The 17,448-nt window shown below is 45.6% G+C and overlaps 1 protein-coding gene across 1 annotated transcript in view; it reads left to right on the forward strand.

The window, feature by feature from the left end:
* MED12L (mediator complex subunit 12L) overlaps positions 1 to 17,448 on the forward strand; it is a 316,418-nt gene that overhangs the window by 703 nt on the left and 298,267 nt on the right. Inside the window, exon 2 of the mRNA XM_045851889.1 lies at positions 211 to 438. Within this exon, the coding sequence (XP_045707845.1) occupies positions 340 to 438 (99 nt within the window). The 5' untranslated portion in view covers positions 211 to 339. The remainder of the gene's footprint in view (positions 1 to 210; positions 439 to 17,448) is intronic.

A 17,448-nucleotide genomic window follows, 5' to 3' on the forward strand; every position in this document is an offset into this window, starting at 1 on the left:
CGGCTGCTCCTCCCCCTGGGGATAGGGTTGGGAAGGACTGCAGGCAAGCGCTGCAAAGACCCGGGCGGACCTCCAGCCCCGCCGCCGCCGCAGGAGCGCTGCGTCCTGGGGCTCCCGAGCAGCCGGGTGCCCGCCGAAGGCTGCCCCCATCAGTGCGTGTCTGCGTGCCTGGCAGCGGCAGCATCCAACCTGCTTTATTCCTTCCTGCAGCGCCACAGCGAGCGAGCGGGCGAGGAGGGGGAGAGAGGGAGTCTGTCTGCAAAGTGCTGCTCCCTGGTGCTCAGAGGCGGCTGCTCCAGCTCTAACTCTCATTCATTTCGCCGGTTAACATGAGAGATCATGGCCGCCTTCGGGCTTCTCAGCTATGAGCAGAGACCGCTGAAACGCCCCCGGCTCGGGCCGCCGGACGTCTACCCGCAGGACCCCAAGCAGAAGGAGGTAAGGGCGCCGGCGGCCTCCCAGGCAACCAGAGCCGCGCTCCGCAGCGCTGACCCGGGGCCAAGTTGGCCCAGTGGGCAGCGGCGGCGCTGCGGGGGAAGGGTCGGGCAGGGGACTTGCGGCGGGGGCCCGGCTGGGGGCTGGGGACTGGGGGACCCCCGGCGGCAGGAGCTGAGCGGCTGTCAGTTCCGGCGCCCCACAGGGGCGCTTGCTCTTCGGGTGTAGGGTCGCTTCTCGGTTAGCGGGCCTTGCACGACATAGCTGGGCGCCTCATCGGGTTCTTCTTTGCCGTAACCTACCAGCTCGCTCTCCCCCGCTTTTGCGTGCTTTATTTTCCTTCCCGCCTCTTCGGTAAATCCTCGTAAACTTTTTGGAAGATCTTGGAATGAGGTGCATCCGACACAGGTCTTGGGTTTTGCGCTAACTGAGCAAGGGGACGGGGTGTGTGTGTGGGGGGAGGGGGACCTTTTTGGTTCAAAATTTTCAGTTTGGAGTGAAGTCGTTTTTATCGAGGTGATGTTTAGCTCTTTGAAGGTACTTCTTTCCGTATCCCTCCTCCCCTTTAAAGATCAATATTACAGGGAAACGCCGATTTCGTCCCTAGAGGCGATTGGCTTAATTGCTGGAGGCTGTTTTGTATATGTAAAAGTCGTCGGGTTAGGTCCCGGGATTGCTTATTTCTTTGAATGAAATGTAATTGTAGAAACCAGTGATTCGTGCCCTAGGTACACTATCTTCAATGGTTAGAGTAACCATGACATTTTGTAGCCATGTATGTGTTTGTCAGTAGTTAACAAGTAATTATGTAACAACTCTCTTGTTATAATGATCACCCTTCGCTACACGATTTGCCCAGGGATTTGCCTTTTTTTTTTTTTTTTTTTTTTTAAGATCACCAGGTATCCAGCTCTGCTTTTCTGAGTTTGCCAGTTACAGTAGCCCACCCATCCATCCTCTGTTTTCTTTAGCTAAACCGAAAGTGAGCACATTTCGGAGCTTCTCTTTCTGGGACTGTAAAAACGCTCTATTAAAAGTTTACAGGCTCTGTAAAGAAGGCAAGGAGGGGTCCTTAAGACTTCCTTTTGAAAAATGTATCTGATTCAATAATAGAGAAAGAATGGTCCGGTCCAACTGTTCTGTTAATAATGTTTATAAAAAATGAGTGAAAACTTCTTTTAGAGGTTTAGCATATTAAACATGTTTGAGCATCCACAGAGTAATTCTGATTGAACTGGGAAGGTTTTACAGGTGGCTTTCAGCTGAGGCTTAACATGATGAAAGGAGTTTGATGAGATTTTCTAGATTTCTTTCCTTCTCATTTTCCATTTTCCTCAGACTCAGAATAAAGTTAATTGTTAAGGACTGGAAATAACAGGTGAAGGACCAAAGTGTAAAGAAGTTAATAACTTAAAGATTAGTGGCAGAAAATTCTTGGGAGTTTTGTTTGGGACAAGTACATTGATTGGCTGATCGTTATTATCTTGCGTTATTATCTTGTAATTAATGTCTTGCTACATTTTTCTAGAGGGCACTATAATTGATGGTAGCATCTTCCCAGTTAAGGGGTGGTGGCCTGTGGTGCCATGTGTACATTTATTTCTCAGGTCGAAACTCATTCAGGATTGAGGCCTCTATGATTTTTGGAACAAAATAGTTTGGGATTTTTAGGGTCTTACAACATTTTATGGAATTCTAAAACTGGAAGTGACCTTAGAGTCTACTTTTTATAACTTTTGACAAAGTGAAACTGAGCCCCAGGAAAGGGGATCTGATTTAATCAAGGTATGTGGTGAATAAGCAGAGGAGTTGGACCATTAAACCAGTATTTATATCAAGACCAAAACTGTATTAAGGATGATTTATGCTAAATTATGTTCTTCTGATGTTATCCCCCGCCCCCAACAACTCAGCCACATTTTATCTCTCTGGAGCAGAGACAGAGTTATGTATGACAATAGCCAAATTCGAGTACAATATGGAACAGGTGCTTCGCTGTTCTTGGGTGGTGGTGTGGTGAGCAGTATGTTTTTACAAGCTTCAGTGATTTATGCATTGCCTCAGAATTTCTACCCTGTCTGTATCACCTGTTCTTTTATTCTAATGTTTTCTTTAATTAACTTTTAAGGATCTTTTTATGTTTCACATATACACATGAGATCATGGATTTAATGCGATGCATATATATTCAGTACATAAAATCTGTAATTTATATCATTATATATAACTTCAGATTTTTACTTGCTTGCTATTATACACATATATGATTACGTGTATTAAAATGAGACCATGGTATTAAACCTTTATTAAGAAGTTCATCTGCACATCTAAGACCACTGTCGTGTTCCATCAGAGATACTCGTCCCGCATTGTGGGAAATGCTGATCTAATGGAGGAGCTGGGGGCTTCCAAGTTGGACAGACCTGGGTATGGATTCTGGTTCAGCCTCTTTGCAATTGTGTGGCCTTGGGCAAGGTGCATAACTTCTCATTTGTAAATTAGTATAATTATGCTTTCCAGAAAAATTTAAGAACCTGGTACTAAATTAGTATTATATTTGCATGAGAAAAACCCTGGTAGAAGGTATTCTTATTACTGTAGCTGTAACTTTTAATTGTTGTTAGCCAGTGCTAATTGTGTTCTAGAAGACACCCCCACCCCCACCCCAGGGATGGGATGGGACCCCCCTTGCAGAAAAGTATGGGGGGAGCGGAGAGCTGCAGGCTTTAACCTGCTGATGGGCTGATTATATTCTTTGGAGAGTGTGCTGTGGATCCACACTCTGTGGGACTTTATCATATATTGTGTTGTAATACTTTGCCCTCTGGAAACATACAATGTTCTTCAGCCTTGAAAACAGGGAATCAGAAAACTAAGCATCTGCCTTGATTCCTTCTTTTCTGTTACACCCCATAATACATCTGTCAGGATATCTGGTCTAGTCCAGTTTCCAAATGCATTTCCAAATGCATTCACTGCCCCCCAGTTTCACCAGTATACTTGGCCTCCTTTCTGCTTCGGGCTGGCTTTTTTCCAGCCCCAGGACTCATGTGTGTGGATACCTGTCTGCCTCTCCACCTCCACCGTTCGACCTTGTGTTCGCACCTTAGCCTATGGTTGGGAGGGTAGGGTAGACTCTGGAGCCAGTCTGCCTGGGCTCAAATCCTGGCCCTGCTGTTCACATACTCCCATGCTCCCCATGCCTCAGTATCTCTTCCTGTAGAGTGGGGCTGGGAATACTGTCTACTCCGTACTGCTGTTAGAAGTTTATGAGGATAGTCCTTGAAAAGCACTTAGAATAGAGTCTGGAATGTGTTCAATGCTCAAATACCTGCTGTTATAAACTATTGTCAGGCCTGCCTCTTCATTGGTTAGGTCTCAGCCCACTGAACTGCCTGAGAGGCCTCTCTAGTATAAGTATATAATTTTTTTGTGAACATGTGTTTATTTGCATGCTGCCACCTCCCACTAAAAGGCCAGTTTCGAGGATGAGAGCTGTTCCAGGCATCACTGGAGTATCTGGCATCTAGTGCTGTTAGTTGCTGGGATACTTAGGGCATGAATACATGGAACTGGAACGTATGAATGGGAGTGGGAAAGAACGAATGAGAAGAGAAAATCTGGTGCCTTAGGGAAAGTCTGGGTTAAGGCAGAAATTATCCTTGACCTCTACCTTAAAGGCTACAAGGCTGAAAGGTGAATTAAACTCTAGATGTGGGAAGGAGGAGTTTTCCCTGGGGTAAGAAGAGGCCTAGACAGCTGAATAGTAAATATTTTCAGGAAATCAAATTAGTTAGAAAAACAAAGTTGGGGCAGTAGTGAGATTGCCAGGTATCAGGAACCATACAGCCCCACCAGCAGCTTCAGACCAGGGGGGCGGTTGCTTGGTGTGCTGTGCAGTTGCTGCCTAAGGCCAAGTTCTGTCTGACTTGGGAGGGGTGGGGTGGAAATGGGATGATGGTGGTGGTGGCAGTGGCTGAGGCGGTGGTGGCTGGGTGTGGATAACCCAGAACCACTGTAGAGCTTGTTAAGAACGGATGGCTTGGTTTTTCAGATTCATGGGTTGAGATGGGCTTCATAATTTGCATTTCTGACAAGATTCCAGGTGACCTGATGCTACTGGTTTGGGCCCCACTTAGAGAACTGTGACCTAGAGAGACTAAGGCAGCCAGTTTGGCAGGTGCTAGAGAATCCTGCCAACATAGGTAGGGCAAGATTGGATATCTGTGTCTGACTGAAGTTGTGGTAGTTTGGTTGAGCACTCAATTTAGCCAGGGTTTGGTGGGCTTTTCTCAGCAGATGTGTCCTCTCATCTTATATCTAAGAGAATGAGTCAGGAAGTCTCAGTTCCTCTCCATATTTTATGACACTTGGAATAAAGTACAAACTCCTTACCTAGCCTACCAGCAGGGCCCCTGCTCACTCCCACAACCACTGACTGCAGCCAGACCACCTGGCTTTGAGTTCTATGTCCATCACTTACTGCGTGTTCGACTCAGACCTCACCTGTGGAAGGGGGTTCATATTTGTTTCTAACTCATGCCATTGTTCTGGTGAGATGTGAACCATGTTTGGCACTGGGACTGTGCTCAGCACAGGTCAGCTACTGTGAGCGCAATCACCCACTCATCCCTCTCTGCCCCCCCCCCCACCCCCCCTGTTTACATGATTCCGGGGCTTCTCATTGTACTTATGACAAGATCCTGTCCTTTAATATCTGGCCTCTGGACCTTGAGTCACCCTTTCCTGACTTGCTCACCCCGTTCCTGGCTGAGCGGTAGGCCCACTGGTCACCTCTGTTTTCTTCCAACAGGTTCAGCTCTTTTGTGTCCAGGTTCCTGGAGCTTGCTGCCACTATTGTCGTGTTTTTTGTCATTTGGCTCTTAGAGATTCCCACCCATGTTCCCTATCCTTGCTTGTCCATTATCTTGCGTTACTGTGTTTTGTAGTGCTTGTCAGTGTTTGAAAGTGTGCTGTCAGGTTGCTTATTCATTCCCTGGTCTTCTTTCCACACTAGAATGCAGGCTTCATGAGAGCAGGTGCTGGCCTGAGGTGTCCACAGTTGTGAACGGCCACGTGCCTGGAATTAGAGACTGTGTTCAGTATATGCTTGTGGAAGAAGTTAATGAAATGCAGAAAGAACTCTTACTGAGCAGTTGTATTTATAACATTTAACTGTCCCAATGCATATTTTATGTTGGCAAAGACTGTTCTTATTAGCATCTAAAACTCTTAAAACATTAAATGCTTATTTTAGAAACAGCTGGGGAGGTGGGGTGAGGGTAGGTGAACATTTGTTTCTTTACAGTCTTTGAGAGGGAGGACGTTGATAAAGTTGCCTGGGAAGACAGGGCAGGTTGGCGAGTTGCCTGGGGGACCAAAAGACAGAGGTGGTTAGGGCGACAGCTTCCCCTGAGATTAATTGGCCCCATCAGAGACACCTGCCTGAATACCAGTGCTCCCGGAGGGGCATCTGCATGCTTAACTCTGGCCTCAGGAGTCTCTGGCCCCAGAATCTGTGCGTAGGAAGCACTGGGTCAGAGGCCCTGCTGCTTCCTCCTGCTCACAGAAGTGTTGCTGCCCAAACTTTGTGGTCAAGCAGGAGAAACTCAGGTGGCTGTCATTTCTCAGGGTCTGCCAGCACCTGCAGTGGAATCAAAGATGCCTGGGAAATAAGCCAGCCTGTGAGAAACACAAATACCATATGATCTCACTTATATGTGGAATCTAATGAACAAAATAAACTGGCTAACGAAATAGGAATAGAATAGCAGATATAAAGTCGTACCTCCACCCAGACCTGCTGAGTCAGAATTTCTGGGGAGGAGGCTGAGGAATTTGCATTTTAAACAAGCTTTCTAGGTGATTCCTAATCACATTAAGTTCGAGAATCATTACTTTAGCTTGTGCCTTATCTGTAAAGAACCTTGGAACCACTCCCCCGTATTCCTACCGGCTCCCCACTATTTGATGTATTAGAATATTCAGACAAATATACTGTTCAAAGTGTTAGTACCTTTTGGTACCACAAAACAGTGCAAATGAGTTTAGCTACTTTCCCCCCAGAAGTTTTGTTCTAACCATGGTTTGCAGTGTAGTTTTGTTTTCTGTCATTTGTGATGGTTTGTAGCAGAGCAGAATTCTATGCCTTGGTCTTTAAATATCCACAGCTCCCTCCTGCATGCACTTGGCTAAACTGGGGCACAGGGGAGCAGTTTGTCCCATGAGGATATGCTTTGAACTTGTTCTGGGCTGCAGAGTTTTATGTTTGACTCTGGATCTGGGTCTCAACTGGGCACTTTGGGGACTCATGCAAAGCTATTAATTTGGGGTGCAGCCACCATCCTTGTCCTTTGGGTATTTCACTTGGGCTGGCTGGCACCTGTGGCCATGAGAAGTGATCCTTTAGGAAGCTGGAGGACCAGGAAGTGAGGTCTGGACGGCAGACTGCATTGGCTAAGAACTAAGTAGGGGAGATGAGGATGAAGGGTCATAGGGTTTTAGTAAACCAGTGCCTCTTGTGGGATGTGTGCATGTAGATGTACAAACAGAACAGAAGTAGACTGGAGTAAGAGGGAGCTGGAAACTCCAAGAATTGTGATGTATTTAATGAGCTTCTGAACTCCACTTGTGAGGCTTCTTTTTTTTTTTGTTAAAATACTTATTTTTTTTTTTAAAGAGAAGGGAAGAGAGGGAGAAAGAGGGAGAGAAGCATTGATTGGCTGTCTCTTGTAGGTGCTACAGCTGGGGACCAAACCCATACCCCAGGCACGTGCCCTGACCAGGAATTGAACCCGTGACCTGTTGCTTTGTGGGATGACACCCAACCAACAGAGCCACACTGGTCAGGGCAGTCAGGGTGGTCAGGGCATGAGGCTTCTTGACTGACTAGGCAGGAATTGGAGCAGTTGGAGGGATCCTAAGGAGAGTGAGTGGGATTAACAGTTTTCTTCAGTAGTGTTCTCTGAGCACTGAGAGGAGCTGGTTGACGTAGCCTGGAGCCTGGAGAAAAGCCGAACTGAGGCCTGAGTGGGGAGGGCCATAGGGAGAGGCCTGCCTCCTACACATTCCTCCTGGAGAAGGGAAGGAGAAAGGAAGTGGAAACACTCAGATTTTAATTGTCTTTAGAGAATTTCTGAAGCCAGGTGATGGCAACAACACAGTTCCTAGTAACAACCTCCAACCTATTTCTCTGTTTTGGGAAATTTACATAATAAAGAAAATGTCATTATGTTACAAAACAGCATGATTTCATAAAGAGGAGCTGGTTGGAAAAGGTGAAAGGATTAAGGAAAAACAAGAACAACCCTCCCCACCTCTACCCCCCCAACTCCCACACACACCAAAAAAAAACCTTTGTAGACAACAGCATGGTCATTACCGGAGGGAAATGGGAGCTCCGGGAGGCAGGAGAGGGTCAAGAGGGGTAAATGGCAATGGAAAGAGACATGACCTGAGGGTGGTGAACACACAATACTGTGTACAGATGATGTGTTATAGAACTGTACACCTGAAACCTATGTAATTTAATTAACCAATGCCACCCCAATAAGTTCAATAAAAAAAATATGTAGGGTGGGGCGTAAGTAGGTTTACAGTTTTGAGTATGCAGAACATGTAAAAAAGAGTTTATTGTATTATTTATTAATTATTATATTATTTTCTGTAAGACCAATGGTAAACCTACTTTTGCCCCACCCTGTGTGTCTACATAATCTGGAAGAACTAGCACCCACCTGCAAACAGTTGTTATCTTTTGAGGATGGATCGGGGTGATTTTTATTTTCCTTTTTGTACTAACCTGTATTCCAAGCTGTAATAGTAACTGGGTACGACTATTGTCATTGCGGGGAATAACTTAAAGAATAATTATTGACTGAGTTCGACTGAGTTGACAGGAATGGGTCTTTGTTGTTGGCTCCAAACCCAGCTAGAGCCGCTGTGGCTGACGCATGGGCAGAGGGGCTTTAAAGGGTATAGGTATAGACATTATGCCCCTGATGCTGCCCAAGTGTGGTAAGGTTGGGGCAGGGGCCTTTATGGGAGCATTTCAGTTCTGCCACTTGTGCTGTGTGATTTGGGATGCTGTGTCTTTTTCCTCACCTATGAGGCAGGAGACTACTACCAGATCCTCTAGAGTGATTCAAATGAGAAGGCGCATTGTAAATTTAAATTACTACCGATTTTGAGGTACACATTCAGTGGTGTGCTGCAGGAGGCTTGTACCAGCTGAGTATTAAAATTTTAGGAATTTCGTGGGCTGCTTAATATTATGTTGGTAGCTGGCATAATGGGAGTATTTGTGCTAAGGAAATTGGCAAATGCTACAAATCAGGGTATTTTTTTCTTTGTGGTTTTTTATTTTCCCTCCATAACTGGTCATATTTTATGTTTGCCAGCACATCACAGTTGTATGTAGTGCACACTGTAGGCTAGCTGCTCCACCATGATTCTTGCCCCAGGTGTCCCTTACCTGCTTCCCACAAAAAAAGTTTCTTAAAAAGCCAGATTCTCACTTTCCTAGCCTCTCGTGCATCTTGGAACAAGCGGATGACTTAATTCCGCCTAATGACATTTAGTGAAAATTTACTATGGGACTTCTGGAGAAGAATTTCTTCCTCACTGAAAGAAGAGTGTTCTTAATGCCTGATAGCTCCTCAGTTTCCTGTCTTTGGAGAAGTAGTAAGAAGATGTGATAGCTGGAGCTAGGGCGCTGCTCTGTGATCATGGGGCAACAAGCCCATGGGTGAAAGGCAGTACAAGAAGAGGTGATGACTGAGTGGCTTTATGAAATTGTTAAAGCTACCAAGCTGGGACCGCCTCTCTCTAGACTTTTTGTTAAGTAAACAATAGATGTCCTCGTGGTTTAAGCCGTTGTTGGACTAGTTGTCAATTTCTTGTAACTGAAAGCATTCTAATGTTGTTGCAGTACTTCCCATTTAAATTTTGGCATCCTCAAATCATCACAGCATGAGCCCCCTTTTTCCCAGAATACACACTTACTCTCTGAATGCACTTACTCTCTGTCTTCATGAGTGCACAGCAAGAGACACGGTGCCTGTGGCATCCCTTAGGTAGCACTGTGAGCCCTGCCCTGTGCCTCTCAGATGAGGAAGGGAAGTGGAAGCTGCTTCTTTATTTATTTCCACTTTTGTCAAAAAGAGTTTTGGTGGGAAGGAAGGGAGAGTCCTGTTCTTTTTTGTTTGGAGAGGGAGATTCTGTGGGTCTGTGCCATTATAGGAGGAAACCAGGTGTGTTTAGAGCTAGAATGAAAGTTAGAGATATTCTAACTTTATCACTCAATAAGAAAGGAAACTGTGTGTCAGAGAAGTTAAAGTGATTTGTTAAGGTGGATCTGGGCCATTTGTGCCCTGATTTGTTCTTGAAACTTGACTTGGCCTCCCTCTGTAAACAGCCTTCGCTTCTTGTAAACACCTTCATGTTGCCCTGGAATGAGAATTGCGCTGCGTTTTGAGGCATCAGTTCCTCCAGGAGAGCTGAAGACTGCTCAGCTCACCATTTGATCTTCTCAGAACTTGATAGAGGGAAGGAAGAATACTCGGAAAGCTCAGGTATTCTCGTCTTTGTGGTTTTAGTTGGAAGATTGTAGTCCTGTCTCAGGCCTTTGGTGTAGGTAGCTGTGGCATGGCATTTGTGGGTTGTGTTTGTAGGGAATGTTCCTATTGACTTTCTTTTTATTGGCTGCAACAGTCCTTTATTTATGGATAGATTTCTTGGAGATACAAACATATAAGCTGTGAAACTGCCCATTTCCAGGGAGCAACACTTGTATGATCTTCTATATAGGTGGCTCCTCCTTACTTGTGCAATGCTATGGCCCTGAGAAGAGGAGAAAAAAATTAACCCCTGGGTTTTATTTTTTCATGCTTTGAGGGAAACATTACTGTGATATGTCTGCCAAACACATTTCGTCAACCGATATTATTGAGTACCTTGCAGGCCCTTTGCCTGCTGTGGCTTTGTGATCCCAGGGCCCAAGACTTTTTTTTTTAAGATTTTATTCATCCATTTTTAGGGACGGAAGGGGGGACAGAGAGAGAGAGAGAGAGAGAGAGAGAGAGAGAGAGAAAGAGAGAAAAGAGAAAGAGAAAGAGAGAGAAACATCAATGTGCGGTTGCTGGGGGCTATGGCCTGCAACCCAGGAATGTACCCTGGCTGGGAATCAAACCTGGGACACTTTAGTTCCCAGCCCACGCTCAATCCACTGAGCTATGCCAGCCAGGGGACTTCTTCTTTTTTATTGAGTTTATTGCACTTACATTGGTTAATAAAATTATATATGTTTCAGGTGTACAGTTATATAATACACCATCTATATATTGTATTGTGTGTTCACCACCCCAAGTCAAGTTGCCTTTCATCACCATTTTCCCCCTTTTACCTTTTTCTACCTCACCCCTTTCTCTCTGGTAATCACCATACTGTTGATTGTGTCTAAGAAGTTTTCTGGGGTTTGTTTGTTTGTTTATCTATTTATTTATTATTTTTTTGCATAATCCCTTCACCTTTTCATCCAGCCCTTCGTCCACCCTCCCTCTGACAACTGTCAGTCTGTTCTCTCTATCTATGAGCCTGTTTCTATTTTGCTTGTTAGTTTACTTTGTTCATTAGATTCTCCCTATGAGTGGAATCATGTGGTACTTGTCTTTCTCTGACAGACTTAACATATTTTACTTAGCATAATACTCCCCAGGTCCACCCATGTTGTTGCAAAGGGTAAGAGTTCCTTCTTTTTTATAGACGAGTAGTATTCCATTGTATAAATGAACCACAGCTCCTTTATCCACTCATCCACTGATGGACACTTGGGCTGCTTCTATATCTTGGCTATTGTAACTAATGGTGCAGTGAATACAGTGGTGCACACATTTTTCCGAATTAGTGTTTTGGGTTTCTTTGGATATATTCCCAGATGTGGAATCCTGGGTGTTGGGAACCGCCCTGCCTGGTATCAGAAGCTGTAACCCCCACCTAGGCTAAGGCTAAGGGAACGCCCTTGGAACTGTAAGCCATCAAGGAGACAAGCTTATCTCCCTAACTGGAGCGCTGCTTCTGCTCCTTTATACCTCACCCTGCCTGGACCCCAATGCTTGGTCGGTTAGCCAATGACGGGTAAGATTCCCCAAGGGGGGAACGATCTAAGACAGGCACGATCATGTGGGAGGCCCCCAAAAGAAGGACTTTGAGGGCTATGGCAAAAGGGGGTGATGGACTCTTGCCCTTTGGCTTTGACAAAGCCCGAGTCCTCCTGCTTTGCAAGAAAATCTCTTAATCTCTTGGCTGCCTTACTTCCCTTGCTCCACCTAAGCCTGAAACAATGACAGAGTGGTGCCGCCCTGTGCTGGAAAGGGCAGATTCCCCAGGTGATCCGGCCTAAGAAAGAACATGTAAATTCCTGTGAAACCTTCTTTGTTTAGAATGCTCTCAATTGAATGAGAAAGGTCCAAGGAGGAAGTTAGTTTGTTCCTTAAAGTCTTACAGCTCTTTGACCCTGACTCAAAATAGACCCTCAGAGTTCCTTGTTACCTATCGTTTGATCCTTACTTCCTTGAAATGAGTAATGTGCTTTACCTGAATTATTATGCAAAACGAGCCTAATAAAAACAGGTTTGGACGGTAAATTGGCGCGCTCCCCACTAGAGGGGGTGGCCGTTCCGTCCCTACTTCTCCACAGAAACTGGTCTGTCTCTGTGCATGTTTTTTATTGCGTTTTGATGAGCCATCCGCAGCGTTTGGTGATCACTGCTGGCCGGTGACCCACACATCACCTGGGTCATAGGGTGGTTCCAATTTAATTTTTTCAGTGAAATCCACAGTGGCTGCATCAGTCTGCATTCCCACCAAGTGTCTGACTTTGAGCACAGTGCCTGACCCACCATACCTATGACTCAGAATTTCCTTTATGAATGAGTGGAAGAATAAAGGAATGTTAGGGGCATTGGACATGGTCCTAGGCCTCTGAAGATTGCAATATAGAGCAGTGGTTTTCATGTGAAGGAGATGCACCCCCTTCCATGCTGTTACTGGCGTAGAGTTGGTAGAAGCTAGGGATGTTGCTAACAGTCTCCAGTGCTCTGGACAGCCTCCCACAGCAAAGGACTATGTGGCCTCAGATGTTCGTAGTTCCAAGGGTGAGAAACCCTGGTGTAGAGGGAGTTACAGCCTTGTGAGTGAGGAATAGAATGCTGCACGTCTTCTTTCAGAGGAGTGTACAAAGTGCCATGCCAGCAAGAGGGAGCAGTCTGTTTTTGCATAGGACCTACCAGGAGGGGATTTTTGAGTCTGGGACTTGGAGGCTGTGTAGGAGTGGATGGGGCTGAGAATGCGGGAGGAAATTAATTCTGGGAAGAGAGACACGCATGTGCAAAGGGTTATAGGCCTGAAGGAACAAGGCGGGTGCTCTTTGCTGTGGCCCTGAGTCAAGGTGTGAGGTATGCAGGTGTGGGGAGATGCATTGGAGTGGGAAAGAAAGGTGGGATTAAGTTATGGGGACCTTTGTATGCTGTGTTGAGGCATTTGGATATTATGGTGGAGGTGATGTGGTGCCATTCAAGGAAATGAGATTTTAGATGACTTAGGGTCACAGTTTGAGGGGACAGTGGTTCTGAGGGTCACACTGAGGCAGAAACTGACGAGCTAGGTCGTCACTGACATTTCCAGGCCAGGCGGTCTGTGCATTAGTTTCTTGTGGCTGCCATAACAAGTCACCACAAACCGGGAGGCCTAACATGACAGGAATTTATTCTTTCTAGAGAGAAGAAGTAGGAAGAAAACCTAGGTAGGATCTAGGCTCACACTCCTCCTGGAGGCTCTGGGGGAGAATTCTTTCCTCTTCCAGCCTCTGCCGGATGCCGGTGTCCCTCGCCTTCTCTGTGGCCCACATCAGCTTACCTTCTGCCTCCATCTTCAAACAGCTGCCTTCTCTGAGTCCATTTTTCCCTGAGTGTCTTATGAGGTCACCATTATTGGATTTAGGGTCCACCTGGGTGATCTAGGGTGAATTCCTCTCAAGATCTACAGAAGCCCTTTTTCCAAATAAGGTAACATTCACAGGTTCCTGGGTTTGATGTAGACATCATTTGGGGGTCTTTTTTTTTTGGCCTGTGGGTGTTGGGAAGCTTGGGGAGGAAGAGGAAGAGAGGATTTAAGACAGCTTATTTGGATGGCAGGATGGACAAAGTATGGAAGCGTGATGGGTATAAGAACATGCCAACATTTTTAGCTTAGGCTAAATTTTTTGATTTGAGGTCACCTTTATAATATAATCTCAAACATTTGTAAGGATCCCATAGAGCTTTTGTGTATGTAGGGTTTATATTGTAATATTTACTGTGTTAGAAGTGAAAACTGAGAAATTTTAGAAATATATATTCTCTTACAAATAATTTCAAACTAATTTCATGTTAAAAGTGGTTTTTATGAACAATAACCATTTTTCTAAACAAGTGAAAATTGTTTTACATTTTTGCAAATCTCTTTAATGTCTGGATTCTCATACCGAGTTCTGCATTCAGTCTGTTACAATATGTTGTTTTGGCTGAAGAATAAGAAAAGAACCTGGCTTCACACAGATATGTAGTTGGAAAGTTCTTAGGAACCGCAAAGGTCTTAGAACTACTGGCTTACACAGTTGATAGGTAGACTGATGGTGGTCCCCAAATGAACACACCTTTGGGAACAAAGAACATGTTTGATCCCCACCCCACACAAGGATTGGGGTGGTGGGGGAGAGGCAGGGAGAGGATGGGTTCCTTTCTGAGTGTTTTCAATTTGAGATGCCTCTGGGGAATCCAGGTTGAAATGTATAGCAGTGGAAGCTAGAAATCTGGATTTGGATGCTTGAAGTCATGGCTGTTGTTACCTGTTGAGAGTGTGCGAATAGGTGGAGGACAGGCTGACTCTGAGGATGGGACCTTCCTGGACCCTGTTGGCGGGACCTCTGAGGACAGTGCCTGGAGGGAGTGGGTGTGGGGTGCTGAGCAGCCGGAGGGAGAGTTACATGGAGTGAGGCTCCAGCTATGCTGGCCGCCTCTAGTTGAGCAGTATCTCTCTGGGACCCTTACACAGGTGGCTCCTGCTGCCTGGTTGCCTTATTCTCTTATCATGGAAAGTGATTGCATGCTCTTAAGCACTCAGCACTGTTTGTCTTTGATTTATTACCTGCTCTGCCCCCCAACCAATGTAGTAAGGTCCATGAAGCAGGTGCTGTGTCCTTTTTTTCCCCCTACTGACACAGCTGGAGGCAAGGAGAGGTACATGGCAGGAGTTAAATATTTGTTGATGGCAGCTGGTAGCCAGGCAGTCATTGTCAGCAAATGGTTGTTAGAATTATTGTTAAATCAAGACGTAGTACAGGGCATGGGGATGCTGGGAAGTATGAAGACCCGGTTCCTCCCTTTGAGGAACTTTGAGTGGAGGGATGGCAATCCTGTGTGCAAAGCAGTCAAGTCATTAAAAGGTTCATTGGGTTGGTGGGAGCAAAAAGGGAGCAGTTAGAAAAATCTTCAGAAATGTAGGTGTTGTCCAGGTGTCAAGGATGCAGAGACGGGAAATAGGACACCACTTTTGGAGGAACTGCGGAAAGTTCAGTAAAGCAAGAGTTTGTTGAATCTATAAACTTGAACACGCTTGCAGATTTTGGGGACAGTTGAGGGAGAGGGACAGGTGAAACCGGCTGCAGAGAAAAGAGATAGCTGCTCGGTCCTGGGGTCGGGGGATCAGAACCCAAGGGGAGTGATGCCTTATGTAGAGCATCTGGGTCACTGCCTCTGAGAAAGAGAGCAGACAGGACACTCAGGGGTTCCCTGTTTGTCTGAGTTTCCTACAGGAATTTCCAGAGTCAGTGTGTGCAGAGATTTTCCTCAGCAAGAATAAACTCAGCCTTCGGCCCATACGCACTACGCTGCAGCTCAGCTGTGCAGACACTGTCTTGTCAGTAGAACTGGGTAGCATTTGCTGCTGTCATTTTCCTGCTGTTTCATTCGTGGATTAACCTAATGAGGCTGTTATGGTGAGGACGATTTAAGGCATTGGCAGCAGTGATAAACAAATAAAGTGTTTTGACTGAAGTGTTGTTGGAGTTATTTTGCTAAAATTCTGGTTTATGTAAAGATACGAGGTTCCATTAAAACTATGTCCAAGGCTGAGCTAAATAATTTATCCTTCTCCTGAATTCTGCATGGAAGGTTAATATTGACACTGCTCAGTGTTTTTTTTAAAGCCCCACACACTGTTGCATTAGTAGACAGTATGGAAACTCTGTTCCGCATCAGAGCTGTTTTTACTTGTTGGTTAGTTTTAGACTAAATGTCAACTCCTTCTTGAAAAAAAATTATGAATTGGAGATGCTGTTTACATTTCTACTAGTCACATGAGATCTACTTTTAAGTCATCATGAAATAGTCAAAATGTGTTCGGAGTTACATTTTCATTTTCTTATACTTGATGCCATGCGTGACTTCCGTGAGGTGAGGTGAGGGTGTGGAAGAGAGACAGAAGCCTGCTGTGTGTCCCCTCTAGAACTGCACTTCGCAGAATGTCTGTGGTGAAGGACCAGCTTTCCTTTTTAAAATTAATTTTTAATCCGTTACATTGATATATGATGAGAATGAAATGCTGATTGAATGTAGTGGCTGAAGTTTCCAAGCACTCACACTCAGCTTTGGGATGTTTCTCTCTGAGGGAATGTTTGGATTTCTGATGGTACTGCTCTAGAAATTAACATCTGGGTCACTGATACACATAAAACCATTTGAAAAATGACTAATAGTTTTTTTTTAACCCTCACCTGAGGATAGTTTTATTGATGAGACACACACACACACACACACACACACACACACACACACACATTGATTGGTTGCCTCCCCTACCCCTGTTTGCACACCCAGCAGTGGGGATTGAACCAGCAAACTCAATATGTGCCCTGCCCAGGGATGGAACCTGCAACCTTTTGGTGTATGGCCGAGGCTCCAGAGGCACTCGGCCAGGGCTGTATTAGTTTTATTTATTTATTTTAAAATTGAGGAATAATATATTCATTCAGTATGGTATATAAAGTGCCACTTTTCGTCTTAATAGCCAGTGTTGTGTTGGTTATTCTGAATGTTTTCCTTGTTTGCTTTTATGCTAGCCTCACAAACACCTTTGAGGCGGGTACTATTATTTTGTTTTTACAGATGAAGAAACTGAGGCACGAGGAGGGGGTTAACTTGCCTAAGGTCATTTAGCTGTATACTGATGGAGTTGGAGTCGGACTTCTGAGCCCCTGCTGTAGCCATTCTGCTCCATGTATAGTGAGGCTGAAAATGCTGTGTGAGTTCAGAAAGAAGATTGGAATACTTGGAGGTTTTAGGAGCAGGGAGGATGTGAGGGGCAGGACCTGAGTGACTGGGTCCATGCTGCCCCCAGGTAAGATGAGTGAGGCATGGGGGCAGGGTGGGAGGCAGAGAGCGGCAATGTCTTGCAGATCAGGTTTGGAGTCTGGGCAGGTTGGGGTGCGGGGGGGGGGGGGGTGCGGGGGGCGGGGGCAGGTTGGGGTGTGGTGGGTGGTAAGAAGCTCACAAGGTCCTGCAGTGAGATTTATCTCACTAGCTCATGGGTGATGAATTCAGTGAGGGAGAGAGTGGAGTCCCGGAGGCTGCAAGGGAGGTGGCTGTCGTAACCAAAGCAGGAAGAAAAAAGCCAACTGATCAGGGCTGTGAGTAGGACTGGAGGAGAACAGGCAGTTGCCCACACTGGTCAAAGGAGAGGGAGAGAGGAGCATGAAAAATGCTGGACTTCTGGGGCACCGATCAGCTCGGATGGTGGGTGCTGTTACTCCTGGTCTTGTAGTTACACATTTTCATGCTCTCTCTTTGGTGATCTGACCAAGGGTCTAGATCTCCTGGATTGCTGAATCGGAAGAAATGTTTGGATTCCCCTCCGCATTCATCCTGTGACTTGTGGCATGAGCTGGTTTACTGAAGAGCTTATGACCGAAAGGGCCCATGT

Source organism: Phyllostomus hastatus, unplaced genomic scaffold, assembly GCF_019186645.2.
Source record: "Phyllostomus hastatus isolate PE091 unplaced genomic scaffold, TTU_PhHast_1.1 phas_contig_86, whole genome shotgun sequence".
NCBI lineage: Eukaryota > Metazoa > Chordata > Mammalia > Chiroptera > Phyllostomidae > Phyllostomus > Phyllostomus hastatus.